Raw genomic sequence first — 13,666 nt, 5'->3', positions numbered from 1 at the left:
TTGGAACTCTTGCGTTTCTTGTAGAAATGTTTTAATTGCCATAATACAAAGATAAAGGATGTCACCTGAAAATTTGATCTTCATAACAGATGTTTCTTGGTGCCAATAATTTTTTTAATGGCTGGTAACTAGCTCTAATAATGTAACGCAATTATCAGGGTCTACTGAATACAAAGCATGTTGCTGAAAAGGATCATACTTTGTGAAACAGGTTGTTATTTCCGTTGACATAAGAGCTTCACCCTTATTTGTCCTTTTTATGGATGTCTCAGAAGCTTCTTTTGGCTCAGGTAACATAGAAGGCTGGATTCTAGCTATAACCCACTAGCAAATACCCTGGTTGTAATATAGCTTGTGATACCTTATATGTAGGATAGCTGTACAGCAGTTATGGTGGCTTCTACAGTGGATATCCTTGATTGCAGTTCCAGCATAGGAAGAAAGCTGGAGGAAAATGGGGCATGTTTGAGTAGATCTCTACTGATTCCCTACTGCTAAAATGTTCTTTTGCACCACTAAAGAAAGAGCTTTCCTCTGGTCAGAAGCAGGATTAGACAAACTTACAGTAGCTTTCTAATACTTCCATTTCATCCTCCAGAACTGACACAGGGAAGAATTGAGTCTCTAATCTATAAATGTCTGTAAGAAGCTTTTGCAGTCATGTACCGTAGTAGCTCACAAATATAATGCAATAGAAATCAAAGCCAATAAAGATTCATATGTTTAAAAAAAAGTTTCATTTGTAGTTTTTCCTTCATTGGACAAAGGCCTAAAATCCATAGTGACCTCTGGGCGATGGAGAGGAACACCTTGGGCTGGGTTGATTTGCAAGTATGAAATGTCACCTCTGCGTTTTCAGTTTTAACCCTGGAACCACAAAGTAATTTTTGCATGATAGTAGGACTATACACTATAAACTTGTGTAAACAACTGGTAATACCTACCCAACAATTAGTGCAGGGTTCCTGCAGAAAACAGTGACAGTTTCACTACTGACTTTCATGTACATTCCCTACAATTCCTCCTGAGGGATTCTCAGAACTGTGCTAGTTCAGACCTATGGGTTGCGAGGGTACCCACTTTTAGTCTTACTAAAGGTTATGTGCTATGCCTGTTGCAGTTTGATTCACTCATGTTTTCAGTGGTGCTGACTAAGTTTCTTTCTTTTTTAAACAGACAGAAGCAATGAAGATAGTGCTGGAAAGTCTTAACCTCAATGTAGTAGAGATGACTGATGAAAATGCTACCTTAGATGGTGGAGATGTCTTATTCACAGGTAAAGTGAATTTGCTGTTTATGTATCTGCATAGTACATTTCATATGACCTGGTTTCTAATCATAACATTTACTAGTGTAAAGTTCATTAGATCACTTGCTTACCAAATGGTAGAGTGACACTTAGGTAGCTGAGAAGCAAACTTTCCCAACTGCTGCCAAAATAATAGAAATAGCTATGTACATATTGCAAAATGCCAGTTATTGCACATAACAATTTTTAAGCCTTTATTCTATCTTATGAAGTATAATGTTCCAATACAGAACATGCTTTTGGCAGCCAACTTACTTTAGTTATGTCATGCTTCTTGTTACTAGCAGCCATGTTTTTACAGACCAGTTTTCAGAGATTGTAATAGCTCGATTCAGACACAAATGTAGCTGGTTCAGTGAGTAAAATACTAAAAATGCATTTTTAGTTTATGGGGTAAGTAGAGTTGCTTGCCAGATGTCATGTGCTGAACAAATTATATGCATGACTGACTTAAAAGGTGAAGATACTGATTGGGTTTTTTGTAATTAAGCCCATTATGTGTAATCTCACTGAGAGTATTTTGCTCCTTGCCTGTGGTAAATATAGCTGTTTACTTTGAGCAGTATCATAGAAGGCATACCTCTTGGCTTAATTTACCAAAGGAATGGGGGAAGGTTCCAGGTTAAGCAAACCAAAACCTAAGAACTTCCTACTATGTTGCAGATCCCAACATCTATTTCTTCTGCACCTTCAAGATACCAGCGTCTGTGTAACTGTTATGGGGGATGGGAGAAATCTCGGAGAGAGGGACTGTTAGTGATTTATTAATCCATTCCAGCTGTTCTTTTCCTTTACACTATGGCCATTGCAGGGTTTTAAGGAAAAGAAACTGTTTATGTTTCTGATGAAATGCTTCTTCTGGTAATGGGTAGTTGGTTTAAATGATCAGCCTGCAATTGAAGGTTGTATTTTTCAATAAGCTACATGTTTAATGTTTGTAATGCTTAATGTTTCAATAAGCTACATGTTAATGTTAATAGACTTTTGCCATAGTCAAGTTTCAGATAGGTCCTGTGAAGGACTGTTACAAAACCTCTCCCACAAAGTTGGCCTGTTTTTAAAATGTGTGTCTTCAGGGGATTCAGTGCCGCTGATGACTTGCATTTCTGCAGCCATTAACAAAAAAAAAGCCCTAGTGTTAATTTGTTCCTTACTTCTCTTTCCAATTTTTTTTTCTTTCAGGGAGAGAGTTTTTTGTTGGTCTTTCAAAACGGACAAATCAACGTGGTGCAGAAATTCTGGCCGACACATTTAAGGTTTGTAGACTCATTCTTCACTAATGCATTCTAGCCCTTCTGTCCATGCCACAAAGCATGAACAGTCCCCTGAACTGAAGATGTTGGGTAATGGAACTGGTACTGTTTTAAAATATTCACAGTGAACTGTTCTCATTTCTGCACAGGATTATGCTGTCTCCACAGTTCCTGTTCATGACTCTTTGCACCTGAAGAGTTTTTGTAGCATGGCTGGACCAAATCTGATTGCTATTGGTTCAAGTGAAGGCGCACAGAAAGCCCTCAAGGTAAAATGCACAAGATGGTCCTCTGGGATAAGCAGCAACTTTTGCTTTTATCTCTCTGCAAGAGCACTTGAGTTTAAAAGAGATGAAGAAACAATGCAAAAATAAAACAAGACACTGAAGGGAATGCTGTGTGTGCATGGTGTAAGGGATATTGCTGTTAAGCAGAGAAATCATTATGTTGATTAGCTTTAACAGTAAAATGCTTTATACGTGGCCAGAAGTATAACAAGGTGTCCTAGGCAGCAGCCATGGAAAAGGTAGTGGCAGTGGCTGGACCAGCAGCAGCAACTGTGGTGGTTCTATTCTTGCACCCCTTTTATGTTGGAGCCTGGGGCATGTGCCCTGATTGCCCACCCATAGTTACGTTACTGTATACGGCTTATAGATGCTTCTATTTGATAGTGTTGAAGTGCCTTGTTTTTGTTCAATTGTATGGGAAGACAATAGTAGAAATCAAGGCTGAAAGTTAGACAGAAGCAGAATTGTCCAGATTCTTTAATATAGTGGCAACAGCTTTGACATATAAAGGCTGCTGACAAACATGAAACCCCCCCCCCCCCCCCCAAAACAGTGCTTTGCCAGAAGCGGAAGTTTGACCGAGCTCACCCAACTTCTGTATAGATTGCACTTATTAGCAGGGCTTTTGGCACTTTTATCTAAATCTGTTTCAATCAGCTATTGGACAAAAGTGCCAAAAAGGCCCGCTGAAGCGCACAAGCTATACCGACATTGGGTGAGCTGAGTCAGACTAATACAGTGCATCTTCTAGGCATGCACCGTGCTTGGGACAGGGGCACAGCAAGCTAAAAGTAAAGCATTTTGGGGGGGGTCACATCTGTAAGTGGCCAGAGAGAGAAGGATTCAGTGAGAGAACTTGAGTAGGGAGCTGATGCAATGGGAGAGGATGATTTATTGGAGCATTGGATGGGTTGGAGAAATGTGAAGTATTTTAGAAATGTTGGAGAGAAGTGAAAGGTTTGATCAGAGGTAGGGAGAAAAGGGTATGAAGCAATAGACACAACCCCCATGCTCGTAACCTGAAGTGAAAAAGGAGGATGGTGAAGCTTCATAGAAGGTTGGGGACAGGAAGTTAAATAGTTAGGTGGATACCCATTTTAGGGAGGTTCAGCATAACAGGAATAAGGAAGATGAGGCAAATAAAATATAGGTTATATTTTCATGTAATTCCATGCTGTGCTAACATCTACCTTTAGGGGGTGGGCAGTTGTTGCGGAAGAGATGAAAATGCCAAGCTAGGTTTCCAAGAGTGCAGCACTGACTTCTTGTCAGTGAGGAGTTTCCAGGATTTTAACAACATGAGAGAGTATTCTGAGCTCAAGTGTCTAACATGAATACTATTGCTCCTTCTCATTTGCTTTCATAGAGCAGAGTAAGCTGTAAGAGATCCATCACTGTATATCAGTTGTAGAAAACAAGGTGGTTACATATGCCATTAAGAAGAATTACGTTTACCACCTAAATACTTTACAGTTTGCAGTTATATTCCCCAGGCACCAATGGTTGCCCTGGAGAGGCTTTCTATCACAAAATGGACAGTAAAAAGTCTTTTTTTATCTGCCTGGAAAGGCCAAAGTACAAAATGTCCTTTCTTTAAAAAATGTGATGTCAACAAATAAAGTGAAGCCATGTCCAAAAGAATTACGACTAGATGAGCATGTGCATTTCTCATTCCATCAGGATGTCTCGTCAAGAGTCACGTGAGGGTTCATGTGTTTAATAACAGCAGCAGCCTGCTTCCCAATGCTCCAGTTATAATTACACTGCAGAGAATGAAACCACGCTTTGCTTTTCAGTGTTACCAAATCCATTCTGAGGATGAGAATGTGGTGATTATTACTAATAATTATTATTATTGTGCAGTGGTGGATTAAGATTTATTGGGGCTCTGGGTAAACAGAAAATTGGAGGGCCCCCACCAGGCGAAGGCAGGTTCCCTCTGCACCCACCAGGAGGCTGCGGCTGGCCCCACCCGGCCTCCTTAGCATGTCCAGGGCGAGCCAGGGGGCACGAGTGCCGCTGAGACAAAGGTGGCTCTGGCCTGGCCCCTCCGCCCAGTGGGTGTCGCACAGCTGGGGCTGCAGTCCCTCAGTCCTGTGGGACGAGCCAGGGCTGGGGTCAGCCTGTGAGGAGGGGCATGGTGGCCAATCTCCCCAGTTGGTCTGTTGGTCCTTTATTGCTGACTCTTGAGAAAAGCGTCAAGTGACAAGGTATTATATAAAGTGTGGCCTAACTCATTTGCATTGTGCTGAGGGTGCGGCAGTGTAGATATACTAGCTCCCTAGCACTTATGCATCATATTTTAATCGATCTCTGTTAAAGTGTAGCTTGTTACGTAGATATCTAAATTTGTATGTGTTTGTATACCATACCCACGGTATTTTTAAAGATTATGGAGATGAATATTTATACCATGATTTTTGCTTGAGACTTCTGAACAGGTTTCAGACCCCATTGTACCAGGCAGAACATGGTGAAACTCAAAAACAGACACTATCTTTACCTCTAAGAGCTTACAGACACAGGCCCTGATCCTGCATAGACGTATGCACCTACTTAACTTCCCTAGGCTAACTCATGCATAAAGTTAAGAATTAAGACAAATTGCTATGACATATTCTTACATGTTTCTTTTTCAGTTCTTCATATACTTTCTGTCTAGGGACATTCCTAAAGCTTTACATTTTCCAGGAATGTGACTTCTTAGCAGGGCTGAGCAGGATGTTTTCTCATCCCATGTTCAATTCTATGAGTTCATGATTGTTTCAGACATGAGTCTATCAAGGTGCCAGACTTTTAAAAAAGTTTTCTACTCCTAAATTGGGACTAAACCAAATCTTAAATGTTTGCCAACCAAAAAAAGTCCCAAATACAGTTCATAATAGCTCAAATGAAATAATCCCTCTCAACAGACTTTTATATACACACACGTGCACATAAAGTACATTTCTGAAGGAGAAGTATTTTTGATCATCCAAAATAACTACTTTCATTTTGAAAATGTCAAAAAGTGATGTTTCAACACCTTTGAAACTTTGAAAAAGTTTTGAAACAAGAAGTATCTAAACCAAACTTTTCCTACATTTTTTGGTTTTCGATGAGTCGGCATGTTAAATGAGTTCTGTTTATTATACATAACATATTTATTACATATATAATAAAGGGAAATTGTCATCTTCCAAAGACAGGTTGCCAGCAAGCTATTTGTACAGATACAACATTGCTTATTCATCTTATGAAATCGGTGTCTTTAAAACTTATTGAAACTTTAATCTTGTCAAAAGAAAACTGACTGGTGCAGTTAAGATTTTGTGGCCACTAATACATAATATACATATATATTACCTATTGCTAAAGCAGTCTTGCTATTTACAGCTGTAGCAGTAGGCTCAGAATCTCTGAAGAGTAGATTTAGAATAACACCAGTCAGTGAAGATTTATTAGCTGAGATCCTTGGTAGTGGTAGGGGGCCATTGTTAAAGGTACTATATTTAACAAATTTGGTTCCCAAATGGGTTTGCATAGGTTTTCAGGCTTTGAAGCTTAAAAATGCTCATGTTCAATTAAGCTCAGTGTTAGCATGGTACAATCTCACAGCAGTTCCTCAGGCAGCATTCCTTGGCTCATATTTGCTGGAATAGAAGTCTCTGTTCTAATGTGACAGAATTTGGATTTCAGAAAACCAGTTTTCCCTTTCTAAAATTAGATTAGGATGAACCAAATTATAAAAGAATAATGAGCCAGTTCCTAGTAACTGGAGGAATGACAGAAGAGACTTGGGGCTTGGAGAAAAAGGCTTAACTCTTACCTTTCCATCTCTTACAGAAAATTCAGGCTGTATTTTCATAAGCAATAGCTCTACGTTCTACCCAGACATTCTCTCAGACAGTGACAAATGCACTGATAATATGCATCCGCTCTTAAACAGGAACAAGACCACGACAAACATGACTACTTTCCCAAGACTTAATCACCTATAAATCTTGGCAGTGGTGGCCTTCAAGGTTATAAACTGTGGTTGTTCAGGGTAACTTCTAAGGAAACCTGTATTTGATTTTGAATTTAAATGCACTTTCTTGAAGCATGCCCTGTGGTTTTTAAACTGAGGTGTTAGAATCAACCCTTTTGGTACAGGGGGTAGATGAAAGTAGAGGCATGACTGACCAGAACTGCACCCTGGGCAATATGTGCCCCCTTGCTCACTGCATCTCCCCAGCTTCAGCTCTGTCTCTGGCATTGGGAAGGGTAAAGCAGTGGTGGTAGCATAGGAGAAGCAGCCAGAGATTCACTGCTGCTAGGGGAGATGTCACCTTCTTCTTTGCTGCTGACATGGATGTCAAATAGCCAAAAAAGCACTGATATTGGTGACAAAGTATAGGAGAGATATCTCTCCTAGCAGCAGCACACCTCTAGCTGCTGCTTCTCCCTGCTGTTGAAGCTGGTGCAGTTAGCATGGCAGGATCCAACTCTGCCCCATGCATTGGCAGCTGCCCCTGAGGATGGACGCATCCTGCTACACCTCTGGTGGAAGATGTTGGCTCCCCAGCCCCCTACTGCTGTCTTCTCTGCAGCCCAAGAGCAGTTGAACTGTGAACCAGGAATGCTCTGAGCAGCTCTTCACACTCCTCAGTGTATTTGTTTAGTTGTCTCCCACTGGGCATCTTCTGTGTTGCAGAGAAAGGAGGAGAGAGATTCTGGCACTTTCATGCTTCATTGCCAGTGTGGAAGCCCAGAGAAAAGCAGAATAGTAGCTTCACTGGCTCTACCTGAACCTCACCATAGACTGGAATGACTTTGGGGTTAATGTAACTTGAGCCATTTTCTGAGATTCACCAAGAAGCAGGATAGAGAGGACACAGCTTACCATATATCCACTCTGCCCTCAGGCAGAAGCTGGGGACATCAAAGTTGGTCTTGTTGGCAATATGGTCATTGGGGTCATTCCCACAGCCCTAACCCATGGCAAGGAAATCCCCAGCAAAAAATATGCAGATGGCTGTAGTTTCCTTTGGCTACTGGGTTATGCAGAGCAAGTAGAAAGCAACAGGAATCTGCCCCTGTGTATTGGGTGGCACTTCGCCCTTTTTTAACATCAGTTGCCACATGCTGGGTATGTTTGGCAGCTCTGTTCTGCTTTCCCATTTCAGGTGGACTCCTGTGTATACAGCTGAGCTGAGGGAGACAGGCAGGTATTTATGTCTGTCTATTGGTGCAGCTTGTGGCTGGTAAAAAAGCTACTGTGGCAGCTACTGAGCAACTAGCCAAGCATTTCCTCTCCCTGCTCCTGGTGTTGAATCAGGCATAGGGAGAGCAGCACAAGATGAGAGATCAGACCTGGCTCCAAACTGCTCAAAGCTACCCTACTGGCCTGATACCAAGCTTTGTATCTCATGGCTTGCCATCCCTGAGGGCAGGGTGTATAGCTTTAAGTTAGCTTTTATGTCTGCATGCAAGTTATGTACAAATTATCAGCCCCCTCAAGCTGAAAAGATTGCGTACCAGGTTCTTCATTCCATGAAAAAAGAATCTTACACAGCCTGTTTGTTGAAGTAAGCTTCATCTGATGAAGTGAGCTTCAGCCCATGAAAGCTTGTGCATGCTCTCTCTTTCCCCAAAATCTAATGCTGGGAAATTCCTGAATGTCTTTCACTGACACTTTTTAAAAACTCACTTAGAGACAAAAAGGAAGCACAGTAGAGTTTGGCCCAAGTACTTAAACTTTGGCAGTGTTACAACCAAGTGAAAAAGAGATCTTGTAACAAAAAGTGTTATGCAAACTTAGCTATTGGCCTCATTACCAGTTCTGCCTGTCATATCCTCATTTAATTCCTCTGGAATTAAACTTGCCCCTGTGATCTTCATAAAGGTAACTAAAACCCAGAGCTAAAGCCTATTCAGTGGCTCAGTAGGGCAGAACTCAATCGGCTCCTAGTCTTGTTATCCATACTTTATACAGGAGGCTGTAGGGCACAACAATCCTGGCAGCCCAGAACACCATTTATTTATTTTGATGGCTTATTTTTTTTAACCATTCTTTTGCCACTTTTCATTTTCCCTGTAGAAATTCAATCCTGCAACCAAGATGGTTCAGCTGTATTTGAGTACCTCTGGCAGTTCAAGTTGAATTAAAGATGCAAAGGTTAGAAAACGCAGAATGAATTGTCTTGTTAGCAGAAAAATGGTCTGTTGTGTTCTACTACTTTAATACTTAATCCTGTAAGATTCTCTTTTCCAACAATCTTGTTGGAAGGAGGGAGCTATTTTTAGTTGATTTTTCTATGTTGCACTGCATGTAACCATACAACTCTTGAAAAATTTAAACTTAGAACTTAAATGTAGCACACTGGTATTGATTATAATCTTCAGAACTGCCTGTGTTGTATCCTGCATGCAAACTATAAAATGGCTGGAAAGAGTTTAGGATAATAAAACACATGCTAAACACAGATGATAAATCAGAAGTGACATTTTGACTGTGAGATCTTCTTCAGGCTCTGGAAAATAGAAAACATGGCTATTTGGACTGCAATTGGCAAGCAAGACTGTAAGAAACTGGATGAGAGGATAAAAAAAATTAACTGATGAACTACTGCTGCCTGAAATAGGTCTCATAGCTGAAATATTAATCTCCTGTAACTGCTTTGTGCTATTTCTAGCATGCATATCTTTCCTTTTTTTTATTAATCCTGTTTTACATTCTGTACATTGGATGTGTGCTCTAGCTATCAATTGGGTCAAGAAAGAAAAAAGTAGAGGCATATTTTTTTGTTCTTCAATGGAGCCAGGATTTTGCCCTCTGCAACAGTGATCTCCAACCCCTTGCTTGTGGCAACATGTTGCCCTTAAGACCCTCTGACATTTTTTGCAGTGACAGGAAATTTCACTTTCCACAAGTACGTTTCTTCAGGTTGCCAGAGAGAGTAAAGTATGATGTCTTCAACATGTTCCTTACTGTGCCTTATTGGAAAGGGGCTTTTTAAGGTTGGGAATCATTAATCTTTACATCTTCTTCAAACCAGGCATCTTTAGGCACTGATTCTGCTCTCCTGAAATCTGTGAACTATACTATTGACTTCACTGGAGACAGGTTTTGGCTTTTCGCCAGTGTGCCTTCAGACTGAAGGGTAATTGGTACTGTTGTTTTAGAGGTGCTCTTTACACTGTTGTTGTCCTTTTCAGGGTACTTTAATAATTCTTTGAGTTGTGCTGCAGCAACAGTCAAATTGACACAGATCTCAAAGTTAAAGTTTTGTTAACCAGAGGTACAAATGCTAAGCAAGGTTACTGCAGGGACAGAGACCCAATTAATTTCTGTTTTGTGCTTCTGCTATTAGAAGCTAGAAATCTGGAAAAAAAATCTGTGCTTGTACACTTTGTATTTATGTTGGCTGGTTTAGCAGAGATGCCCTCGAGGATCTGAATTACTTGAAATAGCAGGCTTCTCATATGACATAGTCCAGTGCTTTCCGTGGTGGGTAAGTTATGTCACTTATGGACAGTTCTGTCAGCTGAGAAAGCCCCATCTGAGGTCAAATGATTTTCTATCACACTTCAGACCCTTTCAATAAGTCTCATAAAACCTTATTACTGTACACAATGGCCCAAATCCTGTTTCATCTCCAAAGCACCTGAGTGTCTCATTCGGGCAATGGACATTAGGCAACCTTTGTGCCTACAGAGGGCAATCCTTTTCTGCTTCAGGGAGATACATACATACTTCTCCCGTTCTTTTCATGGGCAGACTTATGGCTGTTCACATACTTTTTGTTGTCATTGGCAGAGAGGTTCCTAGCAGGGTGCAGGAACAAGGGCAAAACAGCCTGTGTGGGGCCTGGACACGAAGAAGCTACGGCAGCAGGGGACAGTGGCAAGCAGCCAGATGTGAAGCCGGTGGAGGGTGGCGAGTGGCGCAGAGTCACCAGTACTAGGAGGGGCCATGGCCAATCTGCCTGGCTCCATGGGGTCCCCCAAAGTTCAGGGCCCAGGACAGTTGCCCTGATTCACTCCCTCCCAGGGACAGCACTGGTCATTGCCAATCCCTCAATTCGAGGATGATCTCTACCATGGCTCATTGATAGATCTGTGACCCGAAGTTGGAAGTCTTTCCTGAGGGAAGTGTAGGCTGCAGGCTAGGATTCCTCTCCTTTTCCTTCCTTCACTCTTTCTTCTCCACTTTGAGGGCAAGATACTTTACCTTGAAAATGGGCTGCTGCTTGACTGATATTGTGGCACCACTGGAGTTGGTTGGCAGCTAGGTCCTCCCAATTCTTGATGTCGGCATTTGTTTTTTTGAGGTATGCCTTCTGTGTGTCCTTGTAGCATTTCCTCTGGCTGCTGGAGATCTCAGCTAAGCTATCCCATTACTAAGCTGGGAGTAGAGCATTTATTTTTGGATGTTGAGAATTGGACATCTGCACCAGTGTCTGGTCCAGTGAAGTTGGTGCTTGAGAATCACCAACTCAGTGCTGGTAAGATTGGTTTCAGCAAGGATGCTGGCATGTGTGCAGAGGACATCCATTTGATGCGGAGGACCTTCTGGAGACATTGTTGGTGATACCTCTCCAGGTTCTTGAGATGACAATGGTAGGTCAACCTCATTTCAAACTTGCCATGTTACAGTTCAGCTTAATTCAATTACTAAATGGGATGTGCCCATTTGGGACTCCAGAAGGCGAATAAGCCCACCTTTTGCCCAGTAACCTGGTGCTCAAGAAAACGAGAGATTTGGATGCTAGGTCCACATCACTTTGAAATATATCTTCTACTTCCCAGGCCACGTGACATCCCTAACTATCAGGCCATGGGTGGTGGTCCTCCTGTTGAAGATGGACTACTGGTAAGCATGAATGAAAAAAGTCAAAGGTCTAAAAATAAAGCAGTCAAGAAGGAGCGTGTCTTCGTGACTCAGTGAGGAGGGCACTACTTTTGGAAGAAGGAGTTGAGGATTCTGGGCTCTATCTATTCAGTGCAAAATGGACAAGCATTTCTGACAGCAGAAACCAGAACTTAGGACTCCTCCTTCCCAACTGAGTGCCATAACCACTAGGCTACAGTGAGGCTCCTTTTTGTTTCTTCCATGGACTGGTTGTGAACTTGTAGCAAATGGTAGACTTCACAAAATAGTTCTGTGGAGAAGCAAAACTATTGCAAGGCTGTGACAACCAACCATTTAATATGGTTGAACCTGCAGCCGTTAGCTTCCTGAACATAGGCATAGCATATAGGGATTTAGAATGGTGGTGACATCTGTTCCAGAACTAATTCTTCATATTTGAGACTCTAACCCAAATTAGTCTGTCATGTTTCTGTTGGGTTACACTACAGCAGTAGTTCTCAACCTTTTAAAACCAAAGGCAGCCTATAGCAGGTTAGGGATTGCTCAGCTCAAATAGTCTTTAAAACTCAACACAGTTCTTTATTTTCCTGGGCATAGTTGCCTCCCAGGAAACACCATTAAACATAAATCAGTAAACAAACATAAGCACAGTCAGTAAAGGGTTAACTTACTACATAGGATCTTTTCCTAGATCCTGACAGGGAGACTCCAGCTTTGTGCTGCTGCCTCAGCACTGCAGTCTTTCCTCTCTTCCTCTGGAGCAAGTTCCCTGGCTCAGTGCTGCTGCTTCCAGCCTTGCAGCCCCAGGTCTCTTTCCAAACCCTGAGAGAGTACCCTGGCTCCGTTCTGCCACCACTAGCTTGGTACCGCTCTGTCTCTCACAGTCTTTTATCTCTATTCTCTCTCTCTCCCCCAGCTCTGGCCTCTGGGAGCCTTTTTAATTGCCTGTGTGCCAACTAATTATCAATCTCAACTGGCCCAGTCCCCCTAGGCAGCCTGCAGTTGGTTTTGACTGCTTGCAGCTGGACTGTAGCCCTAGCAAGCCTCCAGGCTGCTATGGCCTGATGTATGCAGCCTGCTACAAGCCTCTGGAAGCCGGCAGTCTGCTATATACCACTCAGTAACTTTTTGGAATTTAGTGGCACCCCATTTAGAGAGTTATCTATTTCTTACAGTATTTATCTTCTCACAACCTGTAGCACCCTTAAAAGGATCTCATGGAGTGGCAGGATGGGCAGGACACCTATGAGGGCATGGCAACTTGTGGTGCATAGGGGCTGAAAGGGCTGCTTAAGGTGGGTCATTAGATCCCTGAAAACAGTAGCTGTCCCTGCATGAAGCAGAAGGGGTAGCAGTGACCACTGGTGCAGAGGCTGATGCAAGGTGAGGGTGGCAGGAGTAGGACCCTTCTGTGCCTAGCACTTATCATGGTCTACCCCTTCCCTGCCCCTAGGTTGTACCTGAGACGGTGAGCAGTCCCTGCTGCTGCAGCTGCTCCTTCAGGAACTTACACGCCAGTGCCTGGAGCCACCATTCTCCACAGCTCCAGGAACATGGGGAAGTGGGGGTAAGAGAGAAGGAAGGAACCAAACTGTAGAAGCACAGCCCCATCTCTGCCAACCCTCAGCAGCGCATGCAGTTCAGAGCACAGTGGTGGTAGTACAGGGGCTGCTATTTTTAGCACAGCTTGTTCCTCTGCTCCTCCCAAGCTCCTGGAGCTGGTGGGAGGGGCCACAGAGATTACTACTGGGGTGCTGGGGCAGGTGCAGGGTGCCCAGCATCTGCTTGCCTCCTCTCACAGGGGCTGCATTGCAGTGCCTCAGAGTGCTGTGGTACCCTGGTTGAGAATCACTGCGCTGGAATCTGGAATATAGTTGAATATAGCAGTGGAATATTAAGCCTTTGACAAATGTCCATCTTTTCTTCTGAAATAAGAGACATTCAGAACATATTTGCTTTGTCTTGTTCTTCACTTCCCCAT

At 42.6% G+C, this 13,666-nt stretch overlaps 1 protein-coding gene across 1 annotated transcript in view; it reads left to right on the top strand.

Moving 5' to 3' along the window:
* Positions 1 to 13,666, top strand: part of DDAH1 (dimethylarginine dimethylaminohydrolase 1) — a 105,181-nt gene that overhangs the window by 67,507 nt on the left and 24,008 nt on the right. Inside the window, exons 2-4 of the mRNA XM_006277506.4 lie at positions 1,177 to 1,276; positions 2,492 to 2,565; positions 2,712 to 2,831. Of these exons, the coding sequence (XP_006277568.1) occupies positions 1,177 to 1,276; positions 2,492 to 2,565; positions 2,712 to 2,831 (294 nt within the window). The remainder of the gene's footprint in view (positions 1 to 1,176; positions 1,277 to 2,491; positions 2,566 to 2,711; positions 2,832 to 13,666) is intronic.

The sequence above is a fragment of the Alligator mississippiensis genome, chromosome 5 (assembly GCF_030867095.1).
Source record: "Alligator mississippiensis isolate rAllMis1 chromosome 5, rAllMis1, whole genome shotgun sequence".
In the NCBI taxonomy this organism is placed as follows: domain Eukaryota; kingdom Metazoa; phylum Chordata; order Crocodylia; family Alligatoridae; genus Alligator; species Alligator mississippiensis.
The sequence above is the reverse complement of the archived record's forward strand: the minus strand, read 5'-3'. Positions and strand labels throughout refer to the sequence as shown.